At 34.1% G+C, this 26,620-nt stretch overlaps 1 protein-coding gene across 3 annotated transcripts in view; it reads left to right on the forward strand.

Annotated features, from left to right (window-relative positions):
- Positions 1-26,391, forward strand: part of PPM1B (protein phosphatase, Mg2+/Mn2+ dependent 1B) — a 79,718-nt gene extending 53,327 nt beyond the window's left edge. Inside the window, exons 2-6 of one of the 3 annotated variants that reach the window (XM_043468455.1) lie at positions 1,874-2,733; positions 10,940-11,057; positions 14,086-14,197; positions 14,596-14,653; positions 22,746-23,807. In XM_043468455.1, the coding sequence (XP_043324390.1) occupies positions 1,888-2,733; positions 10,940-11,057; positions 14,086-14,197; positions 14,596-14,653; positions 22,746-23,051 (1,440 nt within the window). In that variant the 5' untranslated portion in view covers positions 1,874-1,887 and the 3' untranslated portion in view covers positions 23,052-23,807. Of the gene's footprint in view, positions 1-1,873; positions 2,734-10,939; positions 11,058-14,085; positions 14,198-14,595; positions 14,654-22,745; positions 23,808-24,642 lie in introns of those variants that run through there. The other 2 variants (XM_043468456.1, XM_043468457.1) reach the window with 2 other exon arrangements.
- The last annotated feature ends 229 nt before the right edge of the window (positions 26,392-26,620 follow it).

Genomic DNA, 26,620 nt, shown 5'->3' on the forward strand with positions numbered 1-26,620 from the left:
AATTCAGTTTCACTTGCATTTAGATATCTTTATAAGGTGGTGATGTTGTTTTCTCAGCTGAAATAGGCATTAAAAAGAATCTGAAATATACTTAGAACTAGGCTTTCAAAATCATTGTATCAAAGTATTAAACCAGTGTGTTGAAAAATAAGCACATTCTGTTATATTGTTATCAATACTTTTGTATTATACTTGAAGTTATTTTTAGGTAAGAGTAAAACTTTGCCCTTTGAAAATTTCTTTTAATAAATATTTGTATTAATAATTAGTACATAATTAGTATATTAGTATATAATGAAAAGTTATAAAACTGCTGCAATTTACAAATATTGTATATGGTGGTTCATTGGGTTTTTAGGAATAGGAATATATAGTTTTATTGTAGTTAGGTAACAGTTACAGCTGAAAAAGAGCTCTCTCAAAGATACCTAGAGTCAAATGAAAGTAAATTGATCTAGACTAATATGTCTCAAAATGTGATTCTTAAGTTACCAGCATGCTTTTTTGAAGACCCCATACAAGATCTATTGGGGGGGCGGGGAAATGGCGGTGTGGGAATCTGCATTTTGAACAAATAGTAACAGCAAACATTTTGTGGTGTTTACTATGTCTCGGGAACTATTCTAAGCACTATATATTAATACATTCTTCCCTGTTAGGTGTAGTGAGTGAAGTCACTCAGTGGTGTCTGACTCTTTGTGACCCTATGGACTGTAGCCTACCAGGTTCCTCCATCCATGGGATTTTCCAGGCAAGAGTACTGGAGTGGGTTGCCATTTCCTTCTCCAGGGGATCTTCCCAACCCAGGGATCGAACCCAGGTCTCCTGCATTGTAAGCAGACGCTTTACCGTCTGAGCCACCAGGGAAGTCAGGTGTGGGTACTATTGTTATTATTCCCATTTGTCAGAGGAGGAATTTAAGGTTTAACAGACTAAGAAACTTACTAAGGTCACACAACTCAGGAGTCTTAGGGCCAGGCTTGTATATGGCAAACATATCAAGGCATTCTCATTCCCACTGCTCTAGTCCAGGCTGTTTAAAATTGAAAAAAGATTTTATTCTAAAAGTGAAGTTGGGAGGATGATGATGTGTAGTGGATTTCACAGTTCTCTAATAGGTAAAAGTAAAAGCACTTTTTTTTTTAACTTTTTTTTTCTCAGTAAAAGTTGTCCTATGCCACTTCATGGATTGTGAAACTCGGCAATATTAAGTAGTATGCTCTTCATCACATCATAATTTTATGGGTTAATGGGTTTCCGTCAGTCCAAATAAAGTTCTTTATTTGATGTGCAGTACAGCCTAGATGGAATCACATATTTGTAAAACTGATACTTTGTTTTAATTAATTTTGGGGGTTGTCAAGATCTCTGGTGGGGGAATACACTTGATTATAACACTTACTTTTGGAAATCTTTCTAAAATGTATTAGCATACTTTTCTACCTTAATAAATTGAGCAAGATGTTGCCAAGTTTTGAATATTCTCATTGTTCTCTGTCTTACATATTGAACCCTCAAATTATAAATTAAAAAAAAAAACAAACAGGTTTTGTTTCTTGGTTTTCCTTTCTCCGCCAACAGTGGTTTTCAGCTTGCTGCACATGCAGATCACCAGCGAGGCATTTTTTAAAAGATAATAATATCTGGGTCCCACCCCTGGAGACTCTAGTGTGTAAGGATTGAGAAACCACTGTTCTAGAAGAAGGATATATGGGGCAGTTTGCTTGGTTTCTTTTTTGTTGTGATTCCTATAAGTTTTGATAATAATGAAAAATACACGAGATTAGGAGTTAACTAGAAAACAGATGAACTGTTGTTGATAAATGCTCTTAATTTAAATATGTAACATCTACATTTTTTTTTCCCCTTTCAGATTTATTACTAAACATGGGTGCATTTTTGGACAAACCCAAAACTGAGAAGCACAACGCTCACGGTGCTGGGAACGGCCTGCGCTACGGCCTGAGCAGCATGCAGGGGTGGAGGGTGGAGATGGAAGACGCGCACACAGCCGTTGTCGGGATTCCGCACGGCTTGGAAGACTGGTCGTTTTTTGCAGTTTATGACGGTCATGCCGGATCCCGAGTAGCAAATTACTGCTCAACACACTTGTTAGAACACATCACTAACAACGAAGACTTCAGGGCCGCTGGAAAGTCAGGGTCTGCTCTTGAGCCTTCAGTGGAGAACGTCAAGAATGGTATCAGAACTGGCTTTTTGAAAATTGATGAATACATGCGTAACTTTTCAGACCTCAGAAATGGCATGGACAGGAGCGGTTCAACTGCAGTGGGAGTTATGATTTCACCTAAGCACATCTACTTCATCAACTGTGGCGATTCACGGGCTGTTCTGTATAGGAGTGGACAAGTCTGCTTTTCTACCCAAGATCACAAACCTTGCAACCCAAGGGAGAAAGAGCGAATCCAAAATGCAGGAGGCAGCGTAATGATACAGCGTGTTAATGGTTCATTAGCAGTGTCTCGTGCTCTGGGGGACTATGATTACAAGTGTGTTGATGGCAAGGGCCCAACAGAACAACTTGTTTCTCCAGAGCCTGAGGTTTATGAAATTTTAAGAGCAGAAGAGGATGAATTTATCATCTTGGCTTGTGATGGGATCTGGGATGTTATGAGTAATGAGGAGCTCTGTGAATTTGTTAAATCTAGGCTTGAGGTATCTGATGACCTGGAAAATGTGTGCAATTGGGTAGTGGACACTTGTTTACATAAGGTATGTAAGTCTTTTTTTGTTACAATTAAAATGCCCTATTAATTTCTAAAAGGCATGGTAAGTAAGATTAAGCAACCTTAAAGTTTTAAAGCTTTTAATATTTTCATTAGGAAAGTCCTAAGTCCTATATATTTTAAAGTTATTCTTTTCCCCAGAAATGAAATTATTTTTTGCCATCTTCATTTGTCTAAACCTTCTAATTTGAAAATTAAGTTTAATAAATTTATGGCATTTGTTGCCATTTAAGTTCTTTATGACTTCTTGTGGCAGAGGCATCTATACACAATTGTGACTTGATTAAAATTCTCAACATTAGCAGTACCTGTCTTTTTTGGTTTGTTTTGGCCACTCGGCTTGTGGGATCTCAGTTTCCTGAGCAGGGATTGAATCCTGAGCCCAGGCATTGAAAGCCTGGAATCCTGATACTCGGCCATCAAGGAACTCCCGGCAGTAACTGTCTTATGCCTGATTATGTAGCAGTTTCATAAAAAAAAAGAGTGAGAGCATGATTGTATATTAGATACACAAAAGATCAAGAGCCACATAAACTATTGGAAGATATAACAGAAGCCTTAAACTAAGTAACATTTTGTAATTTAGCTCTGAGCCTACTAGCCTTACTAGCAGCTAAGATAGAAACTGAAGTAAGAGTTGTATATTCTGTAGTAGGAAAAGAAGCTTTTTCTGGCCATAAAACCTAAAAGGAATTTATGTGTGACTCTGTGTAAATATGACATGGTGGATAATATCTTACTTTTATAGGAGATAATCAAAATTCTTTCCATAGAGATGCCTTTGTCATCCCCAATTAGAAAACCAAAGACTAGTATAAAATGTAGTTTTGTTAAGAATTCCTGTAGAACACTAAAGTTTAATTTACATTTGCAATATTATATGAATCTTATTTCGATAGAGTAATAGAGAGGAGAATCCAAACTAACAGGCGGTTAGCAATTTCCTTTAATGTCTTCAAAATATTCAGTAATTTCAAGTGGGCTTTTGACAGCTTCTGTATAGCAGTCAATTAAAATTTGAATTATCTGACCAGAACCTAAAATATGTAAGTATTCTGTGACTCTGATTGAAGAAGGTATCAGGACAAAACTGACCTTTGGTTATGTGATGTAAAGATTTTGACCGACTGTCTCTGTCTAGATTGGAGCCACTCTATTTCCTCACCATGTAAGTTGCTGTGAAAGACACAAGCATAGCCAGGAGGTTTCTCTAAAGGTCTCTGAGTCTATGGCAATATTCAGGTTTTGTTGAAGTATCTTTTACTTTTCCATAGGATGGGAAGAGACAACTTCAGAAAGAGAAAATGAAAGGGCTGGTTTTCCAGCTTTTTTCTTGGTGGTATCTCTAGTACTCTGCTGTTCGTTTGTTTGTTTTTAAAGCATGTTGTATCTATTTTGCTTCTCTGGATGAATTAAGTAGAGAAATATTGATGGTTGTCAGTGATCAAATAGTAAGTTCTAAAATTTTCTATCTCTTTGGACTCTATATGGAGAAATTCTGACGTGCGGCTTTTTGAGGTGAAAGCAAGCATGTGTTTTTTTGCCTAACTGGGAACTGAAAACAGTTGTTTTCCCCAATTATTTAAAACAAAAAGTTTGTTCATTGAAAAAAAGGCCAGATAACATAGGATGTGTATGTATATTTTAAGGTGATACGGAATATGTAAAGGAACACGCGAAAATTTTGCCACCGACCTAAGTGCGCTGTTGTCTTAATTGTGGTATTTATTTTTTTCATCTTTTATGCCTGCCTTGAATGTGTATATTTTTATAAAAAGGAATTCATTGTACTTGTTATTCTGCAGTCTGCTTTTTAATTCAACAGTATATTGTAGAGAGATCTCCATGTCTGTATCTATCGATCAAAATCATTTTTCATGGTTGTGTAGCAGAATGACATGTAGTTTCGAGGGGATAGCCAGAAATCTATTATGTCTGTAATTTAGAGTAAGGAGAGAAGTTTGTATTCTGGATAAACTGCACAGTCTCTTTTCCTGTAAAGGATATTAGTTTTCAGGAATTTTGACCCAACCATTTTGAATGGGGTTTAAATGATTCTGGTGGTGTATCTTCCTTTGATGGTTTTTATTGGTTCAAAGTGATTAAATATTTTTGTTGATGGTGTTAAACGATTCTAGGCAGAGTCGAAGAATCTTAGAAATGATAAATGATAGTAAAGAGGGACAAGGGGCTGGAATGCCAAATCTCTGTATTGAATTTAGTTGAATGAAGTTGACCATCTATCGCCTTTGAATGAAGTTGCATTTATGTTGAAATCAGTTTTGAGATGCCTAGCTAGCTGTTTTGTGTTGAAATGGAATAGAGGTGAATTTTTTGAATCACCACATGTGACTTATGGAATTAAATAAAGCTCTTATCCATTCCTGTTTTTCTGACTCCAAAATACTGTCCTTCCACTAGTTTATATTGTAAAGCCACCAGTTAGCAATATTTAAAACACTAGGATTAAAACAGAGCACATGATTGTTTTCACTTTAGTCTGAAAGATTGAATCTAAATTTTAAAATCCATGGAAAGCGTGTTGGCCAGTGCTTGCCCTGAGCAATTGCTCAGTAAGTATTAGCTGATTTTGTGTGTGTGTGTGTGTGTGTGTGTGTGGTAGAATAAATTTTAAAACATTTTTTTAAATTAATTTTTTATTGGAGCATAGTTGATTTACAGTGTTGTTAGTTTCTGCTGTACAACAGAGTGAGTCTGGTTACCTGTTTTGTATATGTCAATCCCAGTCTCCCAGTTTATCCCTCCCCCTTCCCTGACAAGCTCTAAGTTTGTTTTCTACACCTGTGGCTCAATTTTTGTTTTGTGAATAGATTCATTTGTACTTTTTTTTGTAGATTCCATATATAAGCAATCGTTGATATGTCTTTCTGTCTGACGTATTTCACTTAGTGTGGAATAAGTATACTCTAGGTCGAGGTATGATCTCTAGGTCCAGGTGTTAGCTGCTTTAGGAGAAGGTATGAATGGAGTAGATTGAATTTTTAACTAGATGCTTTTAAGATTTTTTCTGATAATAGATTTAAGTTAAGTGTTGGGAATTTCTTGATGATCCACTGGTTATAACTTGGCATTTTCATTGCCAGGGCCTGGGTTCGATTCCTGGTCAGGGAACTTAAGATCCTGCAAGCCTTGGGGCTCAGCTATATATAAATAAATAAATAAGTGTTAAAATTTTCTAACACTTTTAACATTTGTCATTCCCTAATAGTTTACAAGGATTTTTATATGTTAACTCACGAAATGTTGGGATATTATGATAACCATCGTAATCACAGTAGTATCAATAAATTGCTTTTTATGAGCCAGATGCTATTTTAAGCACTTTACACATTTTAATTTATTTAATTTTCACAACTGTAACAGGTAGCTAGCATTATTGTTGTTAATGATGGTCATTTTTCAGAATTGCTATTCAGTAGTATGAAGCTACAAGAGTTGGATGATTCTGGCCAGGTATTACCCTATTTAGATAATTAACTCTAGGGGAAAATGGTCCCTAAGAAAGAAGCTTTTCCATTTTATTGCCAGTGCTAGTAGCATTTCTGGTGTTTATGCTAACTAATTTCTGGTTGCATAGAATGAAAGTGAAAGTGTTAGTCGTTCAGTTGTGTCTTACTCTTTGTGACCCATGGACTGTAGCCCACCAGGCTCCTCTGTCTTTGGGATTCTCCAAGTAAAGAATACTGGAGTAGGTTGCCATTCTCTTCTCCAGGGAATCTTCCCAACCCGGGAATCAAACCCAGGTCTTCTGCATTGCAGGCAGATTCTTTACTGTCTGAGCCACCAGGCAAGCCCGTGGAATAGAATATGTAATAGCTATTTGCATGGCCTTTAATAACTTATAAATCACATTCATTTTATTTATCCTCATAGTAACCTTGAGGGGAACAAAGTAAAAATTTTTATTTCCAATTTGTAAGTAAGGAAATAGAGGTTTGTCATAAAAGAGTTTAAAAAAAAGAGAAGCTGGAAGTCAGATATTTGATGAGTCTTGAATCAGAGTCTAGAATTCAAGTTTTCTGAGTCAAGTTTTGCATGTATGTTACCGAAGTTTCCCACTAGATTTGATGAAAAAAATTTTTCCCAAGGGAAACTTTAAGACCTTCCTTTTCTTTTTTCAGTAATTGAAAAATTAAAAAAAAAAAATTTAAACAAGTAAAATGATATTTGAAGTGAAGTTATTAATCTTTATGTCTCTCCTTGTCAGTCTCATTCCCTTTAGGTAGCCACTCTTTACAGTTTGCTATATATCCTTCCAAATAATTCTCTGTGTTTATTCATAAAAACAGAAGTATAAAAAGTAGGATCATGTATGCATGTTACTTTGCTAGCTCTTTGTTTTTCTTAATCATAAAACTCAATATTTGTTCAAGGTTTTAAAAAATATAATTTGATTTCCTTTAATCAATCTATATACCACCTATTAGAAGCTTATTTATTTTAAAGCATGAGATATAATGCCTGATAATTGCATTATGTTGAGGGGAAATTAATAACATTTTCCAAAGGCAATATCAATCTAAATCACTGATGAAACGTGGAAGAATGTACTTCTGTACCCACTTAAAATAGTTGTTTAACCCTACACTCAGGAGCTTTTTGATTATAGTTTTCAGAAAATGTAATCATAAATAATGCAAAAGTAGACATAGATAGTATTAGAGTGGAGTGTGGTTGGTTTTTTTGAAGTATGGAAGATAAGGATGTAAAAATACAGTATATGTAATGTAGAAATTCCGAAACTTTCTTTGTTGATGGTGTCTAAATATTTCAGTAAGTTTTTTTGTAGTGCTACTTAACCATATTAATATCTAACAGTTATAAGTATTAAGTGGTTAGATCCAAACTTAATGAGTGTACAAATAATATTTAACAAAATAATACACATATGTGGAAAAAACATTTATTCCATTCTTTAAAAACGATAGTTGCATGATACGATATGTGTGCACCTGTTGGACATGGCACAACTTCTCAAGCCTTGGGATCATTGGACTGTCACCCTGGGAGGACTTGACTTCAATCACAGTAACTCCCAGAACCTCCGCTTTGGGGAAAGAGCATGTCTTTGAGAGGGATATAGCGCTATCTAATGTTAGAAGTGTGAACTACCTCGAACTAGTTTGGAGTGTTCACAGACACTGAGTATCACTGTGCCCTTCCCGCCCTCATTTAGAATGTCTCTGAGCACAGTGCGGCCTCCTGGGGCTTTCTGGTACCCTGTTGAGAACCACAGTTTCCGTATCAGACATGCGCTCTTTGGAACCAGACAGCTTGGTTTTGAGTTGTGCTCTGCCACTTGGTGCAAAGCTTGAGTTTCTTCATTTTATAAAATAGAGATAGTAACATCTTCTTCATGGAGTTGCTGAGAATATAGCTTTTGGCAAGTGCATGAACAGTATCTGGTTTATAGTCCTCAATAAATTTTAGTTCTGTTGATGACAGTTATGAAATGAAGAGGTAAATTTGTGCAAAGGGAAATAGAAGTTCAAGAGAAGGGAATGGTGGGAGAATTGAGTGTTTTAGAAAGGAAGTAATGATAGCCTTCCATCTTTCATGGGTAGGTGGAAATTTGGGCTATTCCTTAAAATTGGCTGTTTTGAACACTGTGTAAATGTAATAACTACAGTGAGTGGCAGATTTTAAAAAATTAATTTAAAGAATGAGTAATATTTATGGTTCATTTATCAGATACTCATTTACAGCTTTGTAGTGTTAAAGATTCTGTTCGCAGCCCATTTCATATGCTGTGTTCAGGACTTGATCCAGAACGCTTCGGAAGCATGCAGCATTCAACTTTAAAACTAACAGCATCAAATTATTTTCTGATTAATTTTAGACACCCTTACTTATGGCAGGGGCACTGGTTATTTTGACCTATTGTTGTTCAGTCGCTTAGTCGTGTCTGTTCTTTGCAACTCCATGAACTGCAGCACGCCAAGCTTTTGACTCATAACTATCTATTAAAGTAATTCTGATTCCTTTAAGTACTGCTGCTGTGTTGTTGTGAAAATTAAAAAATGAAAAGGTGCTGAAGTAATCAGTGTTTAAACATCTGGCTGATTGCTTTAATTGTTCAAGTTGGTTTTTGCATATTTCATTTGTGGACTTTCCAAAAAATTATATTGGATATGCAAGGATGATTTATCTCTAGAAAACTAAAGAGGCATAAAGGGAAGGCTCTTTTTCAATCGCTATATAAAAATTAATGAAATACACCCATACTTTGTATTTAGGGGAAGATCATCTTTATGTAGAAATAGAAATACCATCATTGAAATCACACATGCTGAGATGTTTATGTTAATTATTTTCTTTAAATATCTTCAGGTACTTAAACTTCTTGAAATTATCTTTTAGTTAATTTTCCAAATAATAGGATGTATGTTTTATAACTTATAAAAATTTAATGGAAATTATACATATATGATAGATTAAGAATGGGTAAACAATGCTCATACTGTTGTTAACAAAATAGAGAATAGAAGAAACTGGATTTCTAAAAATGTAAGGTGTTAATTCTGTTTATTCATAAAATTTCTTTAAAAAGTCATTGGTATTCATGTGATGCTTGATTCTTGAATATCTATGGTATAAAGAGTTTTCCTGACCTGAATTTACATGGTAAATCCTGATTCCTATTCCTATGGGTTGTATTGCTGTTTGGAATCATAGGGTGTATATGTGAGATATGTGTGTGTGTATCTTCATATGTGTGTGTGTGTGTATGTGTGTATATTCATATAGTCAATGTAGTTTGGTTTGTTTGTTTTTTTTTGCCACACCACATGGCATGTGGATCTTAATTCCCCAACCAGGGATCGAATCCATACCACCTGCGTTGGAAGCGCAGAATCTTAACCACTGGACTATAGGGGAAGTGCCCGCCAATGTAGTATTTCTGGTACTAGGTCATTATGAAAGTTTTGGTGGGTTTCATTAAGTAATAAAATTCATTTGGGCCAGTTTGGAAATCCTGATTTTTTTTTTCCCCCCAGATATTAAGAATTGAATTATATATTATTCATGATGATTCTTTTAAAGCATAAGAATTTGTATAGAGAATTACTCTTTTCGAACTCTTCTTAAGACTCAGCCTATACCGCCTTCAAACTTTGCTCCATTGAGGTTTAGCAGTAGTTTTTCAAGGCCTGCTTGTGTTTGACTGTGTCACGTGGGTCCCCAAAAGGTGGCGAATCTTAACCAAACAGTGCTCACCTAGATTCTGGCCATGATGACTGAAAAGAGTAGCATGGGTGTGTTGTTGGCTCTCTTCACTTGGGTTGGCAAATCCCACCTCCATTGACTTAGTTTTTTAGAGTGGTAAATAGAAAAAAAAAAAAAAAGGAGTTAAAAAAAGATCACTATTCTTTCTAAGAACAGTTTTATTCTGTTTTAAGAAATTCAGTAAAAGTAATATACCTTTAAGAACTGTTGTAGCTTCATTGCTTATAGTCTCGTGGTAATAGAGTAGTGTATATCCCGTGTTTCCTTTTTGATATAGATCTTTTGTGATGGTGTGATTAAAAAGGCAGCAGTAAAATTAGTCCTTCAATTAGTAGTTTTAGCTGCTCTCTCCAAATCCTGACACTTAACTGTCTGATGTTATTTCTTCCAAAGTTATTTCATCTGACTACAGTGTATCTGTTTGGTCATTTGAGACTATACCCTCAGAACAGTTTCCAGTTCAACTTTTTTCCTCTGCTTGTTTAGTTTAGGGTCTTGGGTATTCTAATAATCCACAGTTTTCATCCACGTCAGTTTAGTAGAGTTTCAGTAGCATTGCTCCAATGAAGGTTAATTAGCTTGGGGGGTGGGGGCAGGAATGCATATTTTCTTTGGGAGGATGCATTTTGGGCTTAAGTCACTTCGGGAATATGCAGTCTTGAGTGGGAAACAGTTTTTAGAAGATTTAATATGTATGAAGATACCTTCATTTCTCAAGTAGTGGAATGGAGGTAGATAAGAGGTACATAGATTCAGAAATCTTAAAATAATTACGATCTACCCATACCTAAGAGTCCTTGTTTCTTCAAGGTGTGCTTCAGATAGTTCTTTGAAAATGAATATGTTGAAGGTGTACATTCTGGATGATTAAATAATTGCTTAGAGTAAATAATAGTTGTTAGACTGTAGAAGTATAATTTTTATTTTCTTTTTTTAATATACAGGGAAGTCGAGATAACATGAGTATTGTACTAGTTTGCTTTTCAAATGCTCCCAAGGTCTCAGATGAAGCAATGAAAAAAGACTCAGAGTTGGATAAGTACTTGGAATCACGGGTGGAAGGTAAGAAAGATGCTTTTTTTTTTTTAATTAGAAGTAAAGCAAAAGTATTAATTCCTTGTTTGTCAAATAATTCTTTTAAAATTTCCTATAGATTTTGGACTAAAAATCCATTATTCAGGAATGAGAGAGGGGAAAGCTAGTCTCCTTAACTTCAACATAATTTGCTAATTGTTTGGGTTTAAATTGTTTTGTTTACGTATGTTCCATCTATTCTTTTCTCTTTTTATTGTTTCTCTTCCCTTTTGGGTTAATCAGTATTTTCTATTTGAGTTCATCCCTGCGTTTGCTTGTTAGTTATACATTCTTTGAGATATTCATTTAGTGGTTACCCTGATAGAGAATACATTTTAGAGTCTGTGGCAGGACCTCTGGTTTAATACTTTAGTTTTGTATGTGCTACTTTTTAAACTATTTTATATTGGAGTATAGTAGATTAACAATGTTGTGATAGTTTCAGATATACAGCTGAGTGTTTCACTTATACATGTATCTATTCTTTTTCAATTCTTTTCCCATTTTAAGTTGTTACATAATATTGAGTAGCAAGTTCAGGGTTACATATTGACCTATATTTTTTCCTAACACCTTTATGGCTTGATCATTATTACTTTTCAATAGTAAATTTGAATGATATAATGACTGTGGTGTGGTCAGCTTGTTGAATTTGGCCTATTTATGAGTCATGTTTTAGATGTATAGTAGCTGTAGTAATTGGTAAAAGTTTTGAAATGCAAAGATTGTCGATTTCAAATGTGTAATTACCACAAGAAAACTACATTCTTTTGCAGATTTGGTGGCGAGGGACTGATTTATCTTTTCTAGCTTTACAGTTGTCTGCACATCCTAAACAAAGGTGCCATGAGGTTTTTTTGTTGTTGTTGGTCTGCAATTTCTTCAACCCTGAACTGTCAGTGAAGTTTTGTTTCCAGCATAATGAAGAGATAAGGAACATGTGAAAACACTTGGAAGACCATGTCAGAAGCATTCATTCATTCTTGTTGATAATGTCATACTTATTAAGAGGAGCTGTTTATAGGAGTTTTTAATAACATACGTTTTCTGGAAGGTCGAGTGTATTGGAGTGGGAGGTTGCTGGCTCAAATTTGTGAGAAGAGGAGGAAGAGTTTCTTATTGCCCTATTTCCTCATTCACAAAAAAGAAACTAGATAGTTTTCATTTGGGGAAGAACTCTAAAATTTGGTCAATTACATGTTATATGATCTTGACCAACTTGCCTAATATCTCTTAAGGCTCCAGTTTCTTCATTGTGAACTAAAGGTAAAACACCAACCAAACAGCTTGTTTTAAATAAATGAGAAGACTTAGTTAAGTACTTGGTAATGTGCCTGCCACACAAGTCCTCAGCGAACTGCAGCTTTTATTAACTCTGCTGTAACAGCTAAATTTTAATTTCTTAAATGTGTGGTCATTTCAGCTCAATGAGGGTTGTTAACATTTAATATTATTTTGTATGGTTTTAAACTATCCAAAATATATGTTATATGACAGAGATAACAAATATGTATTAATATGATGTGATCTTGGGGCCTGTGGTAGACACTTGATTATAATCACTCAATCAAAAAACTCTTTAAAATCCTTGAAAAAGCAGCCACTGCAGATCAATATGCCTCGGTACCTAACTTCTTTTTTATAAGCATTTGTTCTTCAAGAGCACTATATTTCTGTTAGGGTTTAAAGTCATGTAATCTGCTATTAGAATTTTGAGGTAAAAGCATTCTGGTGTATTGGCAAGTCTGTGTATGTGTTTTTATTGGATGTGCAGAGGGGAGGTATGATATTAAGTAGTCTTTAACCTAAATTGATTAGATATCTGGTGAATGCCTTCTGCATGTATTCATTACTTCAGCAGTCCCTGAGCATGAGAGTCACTGGGAAGGTAGCAGAAAGCAAAGCAAATATGTTCCTCATCTCATGGAGTTTATAATCTAGTAGAGACCAGTGTGTGTGTGTGTGTGTGTGTGTGTGTGTGTGTGTGTGTGTTTAATAGAAGAAAACAGAACAGTAGGCAGACAGTAGTAGCAAGAAATATTGGTTAGGAAGGTCTTTTTGAGGAAAAACATTAAGCAGATGATTGTATATGGGAAAGAGTGGCGATTTGGGGAAAGAACACTCCAGCAAAGGGAGCAGTAAGAACTGAGGAGTGAATGTGCTTAGAGTGTATGGCTGGATTAGAAAGAGCTTCTTTGAACAGCCCCTTTGGCAGTGTAGCTAGGGGTCGGGGCAGAGTTGAATGGGAGCAGTGAAAGTTAAAGGCACGGTGAAGTCCTTGTGAGGGATGCGTGGTGAATCGCTTGGATTTTGCCCCTTGAGAGCTGCTTAGGACACTGCTTTTTTGTTGTTTTAAAAGTAAGTTTGCTGTTGTCTGATTTTTCAAGAAGTTTATTGTCTTGATACTGGCCAGATAAATCATGCCTTAAGAATCTCTTTTCTGGAAATTGTAAATATAAATAAAACATATAAATGTTTTATTTTGTTCTAAGTATTAGCAGGTTCTGAGATTTGTTTTCCTTTTTTGTTTTAAATAAATTGTGCCTGGTGAAAATAATAAAGCAATGGATTCATAAAGGCAAAAATAGATTATAGAACATACTGTTTAGACAAAAACCTACAAGCAAATTTTAATCTTCCCTTATACTCCTTATCCTTCCATTGCTTTTGTTTTCCTTTAATTATAGCATTAATAACTTTTATATATTCATGTAATGGGTCAAAAATGTGTTTCCGTGTGGCTATGCCTTGTTCATAGGGATCATTGTAGTGAATATAAGCCATTTCACTCAGTGGCTATTCTGAAGTTTTCTTAACTGTTCCTTTATTGGACATTTAAATGTTCCAGTTTTTGCTTTTATGAATAATGCTAGAATGAGTATATATATGCAAATAACTTCTTATCTTACCTTTTTCTGTTCGTCGTGTGATAGTATTGCCAAGTAGTACCTCTTGTTTCACTTTGTGAATTCTGAGTTACCACATTAATTTAGGAACTCTTTTTAAAAACCTGCAGAAATTATGGAGAAGTCTGGTGAGGAAGGGATGCCTGATCTTGCCCACGTCATGCGCATCTTGTCTGCAGAAAATATCCCAAATTTGCCTCCTGGGGGAGGTCTTGCTGGCAAGTAAGTAGAACAAAAAGAACTAATTTTGACTTCATTTATAATTAGTAATTAAATAATTTGGGGTTAGAAGTACATTAATTATCTACAGATGAAATGGGTTGACAGTTCTTATACTAGAAAAGAACATTTTAATTTCATCCAAAAGATTTTTTTTTTTTAAGATTTTCTTTTTAAGGCATTATTTATTATATTCTTTGGGGCTGAATATCCTTCTTCCCTTAGTAAATGAGAACAAATGGATTGTGCAGGATCAAATTCTGAGTGAAATGTAGAAACTGTTCTTGGCAGGTATTTACTGAGGCAGTTAATTTTTGACTGTAGTCAAGATATATGAAGTATTATTTTAAATATGCAGAAGCTTAATAACTGTAATAAAACTAAAGCATAATTTTTTTTAGGCGCCATGTTATTGAAGCTGTTTATAGTAGGCTGAATCCACATAGAGAAAGTGATGGGGTAAGTTTTGTTTTATTTCTTAAGTATTTTAAATAGTCTTATTATCTAAACAGTGGCTATAAATATACATATACACAGTGACTGCTTTTCATTTTAAGGAGTCAATTAAAGTTTAAGGAAATGTATTGAAGTGGAAGATAGAGCTAAAGTTCTGTTTTGTAGATAGGTTTGTTGTCATTTAATGGGCATCAAATACCTTTTTGTGTGGGCTGTACTTATTTCTTCCCTGTATGTCTTGCCTTTCCTTTCCTTCTCCCTTAAATCTTAATTTTGAGGCAAACAAAGAATGTGCTTTTAAATGTGTCCATTTCTCCTCCAGCAGGCTGCTACCATCACTGGAAGTTAGTGATCGTGATCAGACTAGACCTTTCAGACTCTTATTTTACAGACTAGACCTTTCAGTGCCTCTTTTGTGCCCAGTTGAACACCTGAGAATAATTTCATTCTAGCATTCCTGTTGAGCTCTGGGTATATATGTTGAACTGGGATAACCGTTTTTTGTTGTACTCTGCTGTGCTTCATCAGAGCAAAACTGTTTGTCCCTTTGCCTTCCTTAGAAATGCTGATCAACTGCTCCTCTGTAGGTTTTTTTATTTTATTTTAATACTAGTACTAGGAGGCCAAACAGTATCCTTTAAAAAAATAACTGCCCTAAATTTCAAAGTTAGTAATCCAAATAACTGTCTTCTCATAGAGTTTTCAAGTTTTTGGACATCTAAAAGTGAACAATTTAATTTGAACATGTATGCTTCAAAGATTTAAGAGAGCCAAACTTAGTAATAAAAATTATTGAGAGGAAATAACTTCCATGCTCCAGCTCCTCTTGGCAGGTCTTGAGAGACCACTCTCAGCCACTGGTAGTAATTATGTGTCATTTTAATTGCATTGTTTTCCAGGCTTCATTATTGCACAGCAATATCATATAATTTCTTTTTTCTTAGCAATAAAAGTTACATTGACAAAAAGGGACATTTTTACAACTAATGCTTTTTAGTTACCTGAATAAAATGATACTATACATTGCTAATAACAGAATTTATACCTGGGTTTAGAGCAGTGATTCTGAGACTTTCTTTAGTGTCAGGTACCTCTAAAGTATTAAGAATTGTGTCCAAAGCTGTGGAAATTAAGAATAAAGATAACGTCATCTGATGCATTGAGACAACTCCAAACCAAACAATGAGGATAGGATGTCAAGAAAGTTGGTGGCAGTTGGGAGGTAAAGAGAGCCTTACCTCTTCAGCTAGATTATAGGTTCCACGTAGCAGCCACTACCAAGGTTGGAGGAAGTAAGCCCTCCAGTAGTTAGTGATTCATTATTAGCCACGTAATTACTTTGTTCCCTCGCATGTTTGAAAATGCAGCCCCAGTGCGTAATCTGAAAAATTATTTCATAACATACTTGCTAGGTTTCTTGGTCTCTCAAGAAAGTTCGCAGCTTTTATTCCAAACAAAAAAAAAGTTTATAACCCAGAATTTCTGTTAAACATATACCAAGGATGAACAACAACGAAAGGATGACTTTTAAACTTTCTTTAAAGATAGAAAATATGTATTACACATAGTAGCTATGTAAAAAGTGAATAAATAGGCAACAGAACCATAAAACTGAGGAGAGCTGCTCAGGATATAAAACTGGCCTTAAAGATGATTATTTGAGTTGAAATTGAAAGTGTTAGTTGCCCAGTCATGTCCAACTCTTTCCAACCCCACGGACTGCAGCCCACCAGTCTCTGTCCATGGAATTCTCCAGGCAAGAATACTAGGGTGGGTGGCCATTCCCTTCTCCAGGGGATCTTTCCAACCCAGGGATTGAACCCAGGTCTTCCACACTGCAGGCAGATTCTTTACTGTTGAGCCACCGGGGAAGCCCTGGTGATTATTATATGGTTATACTTTGAGGAAATGTACAGTTAATCACCTTTATATATAAACACTGATAATCCACCATGTAATGAATTGATGTGGGAGGAAATTATGAAACATAAGGCAAGGTCCCCCATCCCTACTCTGAATGCAGTTGGCAGTGTTGATACAAGCAGACAAGTAATAAAAAGGTTTCACATCATTTACCAAAGAACAAGAAGAAATGCAAAATATAGACTGATTGCTATGTGAATTGTACAGTGATTGCTTGGAAAGTCAGACTTTCAGAGATAAGATTAGATTTGAAGAATGGTTTGAGCGGATGTCATTTTGGCTAGAGCAGGAAACTGCTAAGGTGAAAAATAAGAATTCAGGATGTCAGAAGTATTTCTGAAGAGACTGGGAATGATCACAGCAATATTAAGTGTAAACTCATTAGTAAATAGATGTGTGAATTAGAGAAACTTCCTTGTTTACTATAAAAACATGCTTTGAAGCCCAGAATCCTATGTTGGGAAACATTACTTTGCCCTTTCAGAATAATCACAACCTTAGAAAAATGTTGAGCCATAATCAAAAGTAGAAGTGTACTAAAAAATACAAAAAAACCCAGAAAACTGAGGAAATGATAATGTTTGATTAAATTCTTAGGCCTTAACTTGAAGCACGGAAGTGCTCCATGAATGCTTCTCAGCTTGGTCAGATCTGTGCCAAGTGGAAGTTGCTGCCAGGAAGTACAGAGTGGCAGGGGCTGATAGAGTTACCTTGCAGAATGGGCAAGACAGGAGTGTGGTAGAAAGACAGAAGAGGAGATAGTTGTATGGGGTGGGAGGGAGCTTATTTTAAGAATATCTTTTAAATAAAAATAATTTTTTATTCAGGTATTTAAAAATACAAATGCTAGTCACAGTAAATCAAAGATTATTTAGAATCCTAAAACGTCTGCTTTATATCAAAGATAGAAGAATAGAATTGTTCTGCTATAAATTCTTATCGGCAGTACCAGAAATGGGTATTCATTCATTTTTCTTATATTAAAAAAAGTCTTTTGGTTAATAAAAGTATTTTTAATAGCTGAGTTGAATTTTAGTCAGAATATATTTAAAATATATTCAGGAAAGTCATTATTTGGGGGAATTCTAAATTGTTTTACTTAATTTTTTTTTTTTTGGTTCAACTTTCTGGAATATGTTCAGTCTTCTTAATGTAAGCAACATTGATACTTTCCCAGCTTTAAAATCAGTATCTGGAAAAGAGTCAAGCTTGAAATTTTAATAAAGGGGTTTGTGAATCCTCCAAAAGTTTTTGCAGATACATTTATGTGTGTGCATAAATACTATTTAATGATTAGTATATGTCTGATTTTCATTAGTTCCTCAAAGGAGTCTGTGACCCCCCCAAAGAATAATAACATAGGGTACCAGAAAAAGTAAAAAATTACATTTTGCTCTAAGTTATTGTTATATTACGTAGGGCTCTGGGATAACCCCCACTATTTCTTCTGTTAAAATGCTAGTTTGTTATATATTTTAAAAACTAATTTGAGGTTGCTCATGAGTAGGAAAGTTTATTATTTGAGCTTTATATTTTTCACGCCAAAAGGTTAAGTTCTTCCCTCAAAGGAGACTTAAAATACTTTTGAATTATTATACCACTGATCAAATAGCTGTGTAAGTTGATGATTCTTCAGTGATAAAGAGGAACTTGTATTTTCCCAGCTCCTACTTGTGCTAAGCCAGATCTGCGTAACTGTATCTACATACTGTGTAGGTAACTCAACATCCTTACTTTACAGAGAAGACTAAGAATCGGTGCAAAGGAGTAGCTTGCCCAGGCTGCAAAGCTAGGTGAATCGAGTAGCTAGAATTGGAGTGTAAGTCAGAGTGCCTCCGAAACCTGTTCCCTTCATACCCTCCCATGCAGCCCCTCTGAGATATTTAGAGATTACATGTGTCTCTACCCCACCTTTGTCTATCGTGTAAGAAACATAATTTCCAATTCTCATGTTTAGTAGTCTTAAAATATTCCATTTTTTATGAGGAATAGTTTATAAACTTGTTGAGATTAAGCAGTCAAGCCCAGTGTCTTATTAGTTATTTTTCATTTAAATACACACTTTTATTCTAATTAAAAAAAACTAAGGTATTTGGATTTTGAGAATGGGAGGAAAGAAAACGAAAGCCCCCCAAAATCTCCTTGTTCTGTTTTCACATTACGAAATTTTATAGACAAATCTTTTTAATTTTATTTCAAATAGGTCGATTATATTTTTATATCACAGTTTTAGGACTTTGTGAATACTGGTTTTTTTTTGTAAATTGTTTCTCATTTACTTTTTCACTTGTCAAAGCATTTTTATGGAGATCTGCCTACACTGTTTTAAAACACACTAACTTTAGTCACTATTTTTTAAGGTGTCATTTGACATACTCCTCATAGCTTTGTGGTCTTGACCATTTTAAGTGACTCTTTAAAATTATTTCAGATTGACTGAAGTTTACATGATACTTGCAGATGATATATAATTTATTAGATTCTTTATTAGTCACTCTTAATTGTATCTCATGAAGTCATATTTGAGAATCTTCTAAAGATTATTTTTACCTGACAAGCAGGGATGAGGACTCCAAAAAAGAAAAAAACCACACAGTAAATATCTATACTGTCATTCCTTAAGTATTCTCCACTGTTTGGAAGAGTTTCGCTTATGGCGACTATGTTTTTAAAAAATTGCTACAGATGAATTTGAGCTAATTAAATTCTGTTTTTTAAATGTGCTTAGATTTCCCTACCCCCCTTTTGCTGTCTTTTTTGATTTATCTATGTTTCTGGGTCTTATTTCGTGTAAGGCAATGTTTTCATAATGAGAAATTTGATTCTCAGGCTGGGTTAGTCTAGGTGACAGTAAAACAGAATCTGAGGGAAGAGTCCTAAATTCCCATGTCTGTAATTGTCTTAAATTTATTTTGCAGAATAATTTAAACCTTCCCATCTAATACGGGTTTTTTTGTCCTGTAATTTCATTAATTTTTCTATTATAAGAAAATATAGACTTCAATATGAAATAATTTGTGGTCCAGCTCAACAATAATTTTAATTATTTAGTAAGCATCTATTCATATGAGGCACTTTACTATGCAAAACTGTTACTGTAATGTAGTCAGAAGAACATTCAGAGGGACATTGATGTTGATTACACCTGTACACAAATCTGAGCTCTGTCAATTACTTGGATTGTCATCCTGACAAATAACTTAAATCTCTCTGTGCCTTAGTTTCTTCGCTTATAAAAACTAGAGTTACAGTATTTATTACAATAGAGTACCTACAAGGATTAAATGAAATTATGTATATTAAGTTCTTAGCACAAGCATTAATTTTTCATCCCTAAGTGGCTGGGAGGATACAGAAAGGAATAGAAATTATCTTTGTCTAAAAGATTTTACAGTGTAACTGGAGAGACTTGTCAACACTTGCAAGGTGGAATGAATTGCTCTGATAGACATGCAAACCTGAGATATCTTTTGTGTGAGTTCAGGTAAAGACAGTGCAGCTAAACAATAGATTCATTCTCTGATATTAATGAAAATCCATGACTGTTGTATAACAGTATTTTGAAACACAGATGACATGGAGAGGTTTCACCTATCTACTATCTAGCACAATAGGAAAATGTAATTTGCTATAATATGGAATGGCTTAAATGTGGTCATTAACTCAAATTCTTTTCAATTGGCTATTGTAAATCCATTCCTATTGACTTTAGAGTTTGGTTTTTAGTTTTTTATAAAGCAACTACTGCTGTCTCCCCAGATACCACTACTGTAGCATTTCACAGAAACATAGATGATTACTGTGATGATAAAGATGTCAGATGGAGTGTGAGATACATCCACGTTAACAACTTTGATCCAACCTTATCAATAAGCTCAGGGAAGTGAGACAGTTTATCAGTCGTTCTCAACCTTTGCTGTGTATCAGAATCACCTGTCAGGCTTTAAGAAAATCATCCCAGCTCACTGAATCTGAATATCATGGGTTGGAGTTTGGCATCTGTATAATTTTAGAAACTACAGGTGATTCTAATGTGAAACCAGGGTTGAGTTCTCTTATTGTCCACTTGATTTTGTTTCAGTGTCCAAGGGAGTTGTCAAAGGTAGTTGTTGGTTTGAGGGCTTTTTATTTGGAGGGCCGAGAGGAGTCTTATACCCTCCATTAAAAGTTCTTTGTGATACACTCTCAAATAGAAAATTTCCTTTTGGAAGATCTGATTAAAAATTGATAAGGTTTATGATCAGCAAGCATTTAACTCATTGTTCCATCTTAACCTTTCCTGAATGGATTCAAATTAGAAAATGTATTTAGGGAAATAATGTTTATTTAGTACAGAAGCAAAGGTAAATTGGGGGAGAAAAATCTTGAGAGACCACATTTTATTATGTTCTCTCCACACACTAAATTTTGCAAATTAAAAATTTATTTTGATAGTTAATATGCTTGATGTAGAAAATTGAAGTAGTCAAAGCATCTGAAACTTCATCACCCACTATTATCATTTCTGTATTGCTGTGTTTCCTTTCTTCCTAGGCATTTTACATATAATATCCTAAAGAATATGGGCACACATATGCCTACACATAAAACGTATGCTGCACACAGTATTATCTCTTGCTTTTTGCACTTAAAAAAATATTCAAGCTCTCATTTTTCTAATAATAAGCATTGCCATTTACTATATGACTATAGTCATATTACCTTTGTTGTAGAATTACAGAGTAACAACCTCCAAAGATGGTTAAGAGTTTGTATCAGATCTGTATCAGTAGCCTTTTTGTATTTTATTTTCCCAATGTTCTATGGTGAAAACTTCCAAATATAATAGAGAAATTGAAATGGTCATAGTGGACATCTGTGTACCTTACCTAGACTCAGTAGGTTTTTGCATTTTATCATATTTGCTCTCTTTGCTCTATGTGTACATTCCTGGCTTTTTTTTTTTTTAACTGACTGACTGAACCTTTGACAGCAAACTGCTGATCAAATATTTTACCTCTAAGTATTTTGGCATACAGCTCTTGAGAATGAGGACATTTGTCTACATAACCATAATTATTATTATACCTAAGAAAATTGGTAATAAATTTAATATCATCTAATGTAAAGTCCACATATTCTCAGTTGTCCATAGAATGACTGTTAGAATTGTTTTGTGGTCTAGTGTAGTTGTTAACCAGTCAAGCATGTTAAGCAAGCCTTTAACGAAGCTCCCAATTTGTTTTTCCCCTTAACCCTGAAAATAAGTCTAAGCTAGCTTTAAATAGGATGTCCTACATTCTGGATCATATGATAGTTTCCTTGTGGTGTTTTTCCACATAATTCTGTGTTCCCTGTTTTCTTATTACATTAGGGATTAGCTTAATTAAACATTTATTGGCAAGATCACAAGACATAGCTTTGTCCTCCCTAGCACATCATGTCAGGAGGCACATATTATAAGATTGAGTTGTATCTGTCAGCATATCAGTATGATCAGCTTGGATAATTCTGCAAACAAGGTTAAGTAGCTACTATAGGAGAAATCTGTCAGTTTTACAAAATTAGTAAAATATAAAAGAATTGAGTAGTTTATTATTCATATCTTCATATAATGTTTAAAATATTTCTTTTCAATCTAGAGATTTTTAGCAAAATATTTAAAGACAAAAAATAAGTAAAATTTTTATCCACAGAAATTTTACAGTTCCCCCAAATTTAGTTTATATAATACTGCATTTTGTTTCTCCTCTCCTTCCTGTCACTCAGCAGAAATGAAGAAACTAATGTTCTAATGGCCTGCTTTCTGTCCTTTCCTATTACTTTAAACACTAATTTCCTTTAGTACTGAATAATTATAGCCAATTATTTTCTTTTGAAGTCAGTTGCCTTTAGGAGATGCTGTGTTGCTGTTGAATTTTACTAGCAAGTAAATTTCAGATTAAGCTTCAAATATCAATGTAAAATAAGACGTTAATAGTTCATGATGCTCATTTGCTAAAAATAATTTGAGGTATTTTGATATTTTTGTTAATTGACACAGTAACACTTGATTCTTATTTAATGAAATGTTCTCATGCTTAGACTATATTACTCTTGGTAGAGAAATGAGTGTTTTGCTTTGATATGTTATGAAATACATGTGATATCCTAGTTTGTCTACTGACACTGGGGTCTTGAATCTTAAAAAAAGGCCTCCGATGAAGCAGAGGAAAGTGGATCACAGGGGAAATTGGTGGAAGCTCTCAGGCAAATGAGAATTAATCATAGGGGAAACTACCGACAACTTCTGGAGGAGATGCTGACTAGTTACAGGCTAGCTAAAGTAGAGGGCGAAGAAAATCCTGCTGAACAAGCTGCTACAGCTACTTCTTCGAACAGTGATGCTGGAAACACAGTGACAATGCAGGAAAGCCATACTGAATCAAAAAGTGATCTTGCTGAATTAGACAGCCGTACTGAAGATGCAGGGACAAAGATGAGTGGTGAAAAGCTATGACTTTACTTTGTGGTAATATTTTTGTGATCTTTGATTTGATGGTTTTTTTCTTAGGAAGTATAATGTATGCATTTATATAACCATTTTGTTATTTGAAATCTTGGTAAACTAGTTTTATTATATTCATATATTATAGCCTTGTTTTTTAAGAAGGCCTTTGCATACATCTTTATCAGATAGTTTAAAATTGGCTATATTCTAGTACTTTGAATTTAATAAAATTACATGTCATTTCATATTGTATGCCAGAAATGAGGCTACCAGTTATTAAAGTCAGTAGTTAAATTCATACTAGGAAAGGATTAGAAATTACCGATTAGCAAGATTACTTTATATTGTGGAAAAAATTGTTAATGTAGAATTATACTGCTTCACATATTAGTACATTCATAGTTAGCTTTGTAATGAATTTGTGTTTTCTTTAGTAATTTTAGTTCCTCAAAGAATGGCAGATGCTGTCCTGTAATTTCTTTTTTCAAGGATGATAATTTGTGTGTTCTTGGAATTGTTTATGTTTTGCCTCTCTGTAGTTTTATTTTTTAGTAGTTCTGAGATTCCGGATGTGTGGTTATTTTTCCTTTTTCTGTATCCTTTTTAAAACATCATTTTTGAAATATCTATGTATTATTCATCCAGCTTTGGTTTGTATATTCTGTATAGCCTAACTACATACATCCAAATGTATGTCAACCAAGTGTTTAGAATGAAATTATAAGTGTTTAAGTCCAAATAAAGCATGTGATGTGGAATAACCTATGCATGTTGTACTTATTTTTAATTAAAAAAACAACAACCAGGTTTGGTATATTGGAAAAATAATTTGAATTTCATTTGTATCTATATAAAACTTAGAAAACTTTTGGTTTGGTGCGTTTTTCATTAATTAAAAAATTTTTGAGAAGTCTGGGTTACTCAAAGTAAATCTATTCTGTTTCTTAACCCCCTTTTGTGACACAAATATTAATCTTTGGACAGTGTGAACACATGTAAACATGTCAGAAGGTTGTCATGATGAGCTTTTTAAAGATTGCAAGACTTTTGAGTTTTGCTAGAAGTATTCATCAGAGATTAGTAATGCAAGAAGTATAAGATATTTTAAATAGTGGTGGCAGATATGAGTTTGACTTCGCCAAAATGAATTTTTAAAATACAAACAACTAAGTCACATTAGGGTATTTTTTAAAACAATTGTGTATGTAGAACATTTTAACTTTGCTTTTTCATGTTTTATATTTAACATATGTCTAAAGTTGCTTAAGGTCGTAAGTTGAAGCTTTGGAATCTTTGGATATAGCTGATGTTTTGATCTATTTTTCCAATGCCAGAATATTTTTAAGTGGTTTGAGAAAGAGGAAGTCATTTGGTGGAAAGGGGAGGAAAAAGCCCAACCAATTATCTATCTATGTTAGATAGATCCATGTGTGTATACACACAGTATACAATACACACAACTCTCTCTGTAAAAGTACCTTTTCAGACAAAGAAAGGAAGGTAACTTGTTCATCTGATTTTGTTTTCTTTTGAAATTCAGTCCAGCCTGGAAGTGGTGTAGGTAAATAGTAATAATATTCTTCCTTTTCTCTTCCTGTAGGGTGCTGGAGATCTAGAAGACCCATGGTAGCCTTATATACCTTCTAAAATGCTTTTGATTCTGAAAATTGGGGGAAAAAACTTTTAATCACAATTTTCTTCAATACAAGGGAAAAATATTCTTGTGGATTCCCAGCGTTTTGTGATATGAGCAGAAAATCATTAGCATTTCCCATCATTTGTTCATATTTGTGTTTTCTGGTAATTGCCACTTGTAGCATTGCCTGTACTACAGTATTTTTGCCAGCCTCAGACATACTGGTTACATCTGTATTGAACTTTTGACCCTAGAAACCAATGGAGTTATTTCACCACAAATAACGAATATGCCTGAGGTGCATGGGAAATATAGTTAGCTGTACTCTGAAGATACATTATTTTTTTTTTTTTAACTAAGGCACACAACATATAAGCATGTAAGAGTAAAGAACTGTATGAGATGTTCCTTTTTTCAGTTCACCAAGTTGGAAGCCTTTTGCAGCTCTGTGGCTTAAAATTTCATTTGAGCAATTTACTATAGGATTTATATTTATTATTAATTGTTATTTAATTTTTTTCCCAATTTTACCTGTATTACCAAACTGGGTTCTCCAATAATGTCCAAATTGTAATGTTGCCTGCTTCAACATAAAGTGTATTTGGCAATAATATTATAAACCCTTACAAATTTTATGCATGTGTCTACTACATCCTTCAGTTTCTCACTAGAAAAATCTCTTGAAACCAAATGGATTAATTTATGGCTATTTATAATTTGCTTTGACATCTCACTGCTGCAAATTTTTTTTAAATGATGAAATTTGCCTTTATAATGTAAATTGTGATTTTTGTTTTACATGTGGGTTTCTATAGTTTTAATTTTTCAGCTTTTAAGATACAACAGGTTTTGTGTAATTTGGTATAATTTTTAATTGTTTACGTTATTTTAAAAGCTCAGAATATCACATTGAAATGACTATAAATACATTTAAAATTATCTATTTTAGATCTAAGGAAAAATTACAGAGATATTTTCATGGGTTCAGTAACCTTTCATTTTATAACATTGGGCACGGTACGGAGTGGCTGTCACATAAGGTACTTGAAGTTTATTAGTTTAATTCTATTTTTACAATAACCTTGAATTCTTTTGAGTTTTGCATGTATCCAGCTAATGCTGAACATGAAGAGTGAAATGTTTATCTAAAAGGAGCGTGGGGGTAGGAGAAGCAATGAATGTGTCCGTTTGTACATGGTGTACACGTTGTGGATGCTTTGTAAACATTTTCCTATCTGTTCAGATTGTGTTTCAGCAGGATGTAATTGCCCTTGTGTGTAGTTGAAATGAGTCATCATCTGGTCCTGTGTGAAATGGAATTCATGGTATTTTCTGTAACATTTTCCTGAAGCTGTTTCTGGAGAGCCACACATTTAAATACAGCTTTCTTGATCATTTCGATTTATTGTGCACCTGATTTTTTGGTCTAAAAGGAATTATTGCCACAACATATTTTATTTATTCTTTAGGTTTTAGCCTTGTAAGTTAAAGTGCTTTACATGATGATGTTAAAAGCTATTTGTCCCTTGACTGGGTTTGGGGGGGTTGTTAAAAGATAGGGAATGAAGAATGCAAAATGGTTGTTGTTCAAACTGTCCACTCTGATCCAACCTTGTACTGATAGTACCTTTCCAGTATGATATTGTGATGTTTCATACAATGCAGTGAACATAACCAACTTGTTACCTAAATAAAGACTTGATAAAAACAGTGTGACAGATTACTATTTTGTATACTATTTAAAAATAAAAGTTCAGCTTTGAATGTTATCATAAACATCTGATATAGTTAGAATATTTGTTATAAAAAATTTCATAGAAAACCATGTAGGTGAGTTACAATTAAATCCAAGGAGGTATTAACCAAACTCTGTAGGACAATACTAATTAACCCCTTATCCACTTCAAAAGCATTTTTATACTGTTTTAAGAAATCTTTTTCA

Source organism: Cervus canadensis, chromosome 5, assembly GCF_019320065.1.
Source record: "Cervus canadensis isolate Bull #8, Minnesota chromosome 5, ASM1932006v1, whole genome shotgun sequence".
In the NCBI taxonomy this organism is placed as follows: domain Eukaryota; kingdom Metazoa; phylum Chordata; class Mammalia; order Artiodactyla; family Cervidae; genus Cervus; species Cervus canadensis.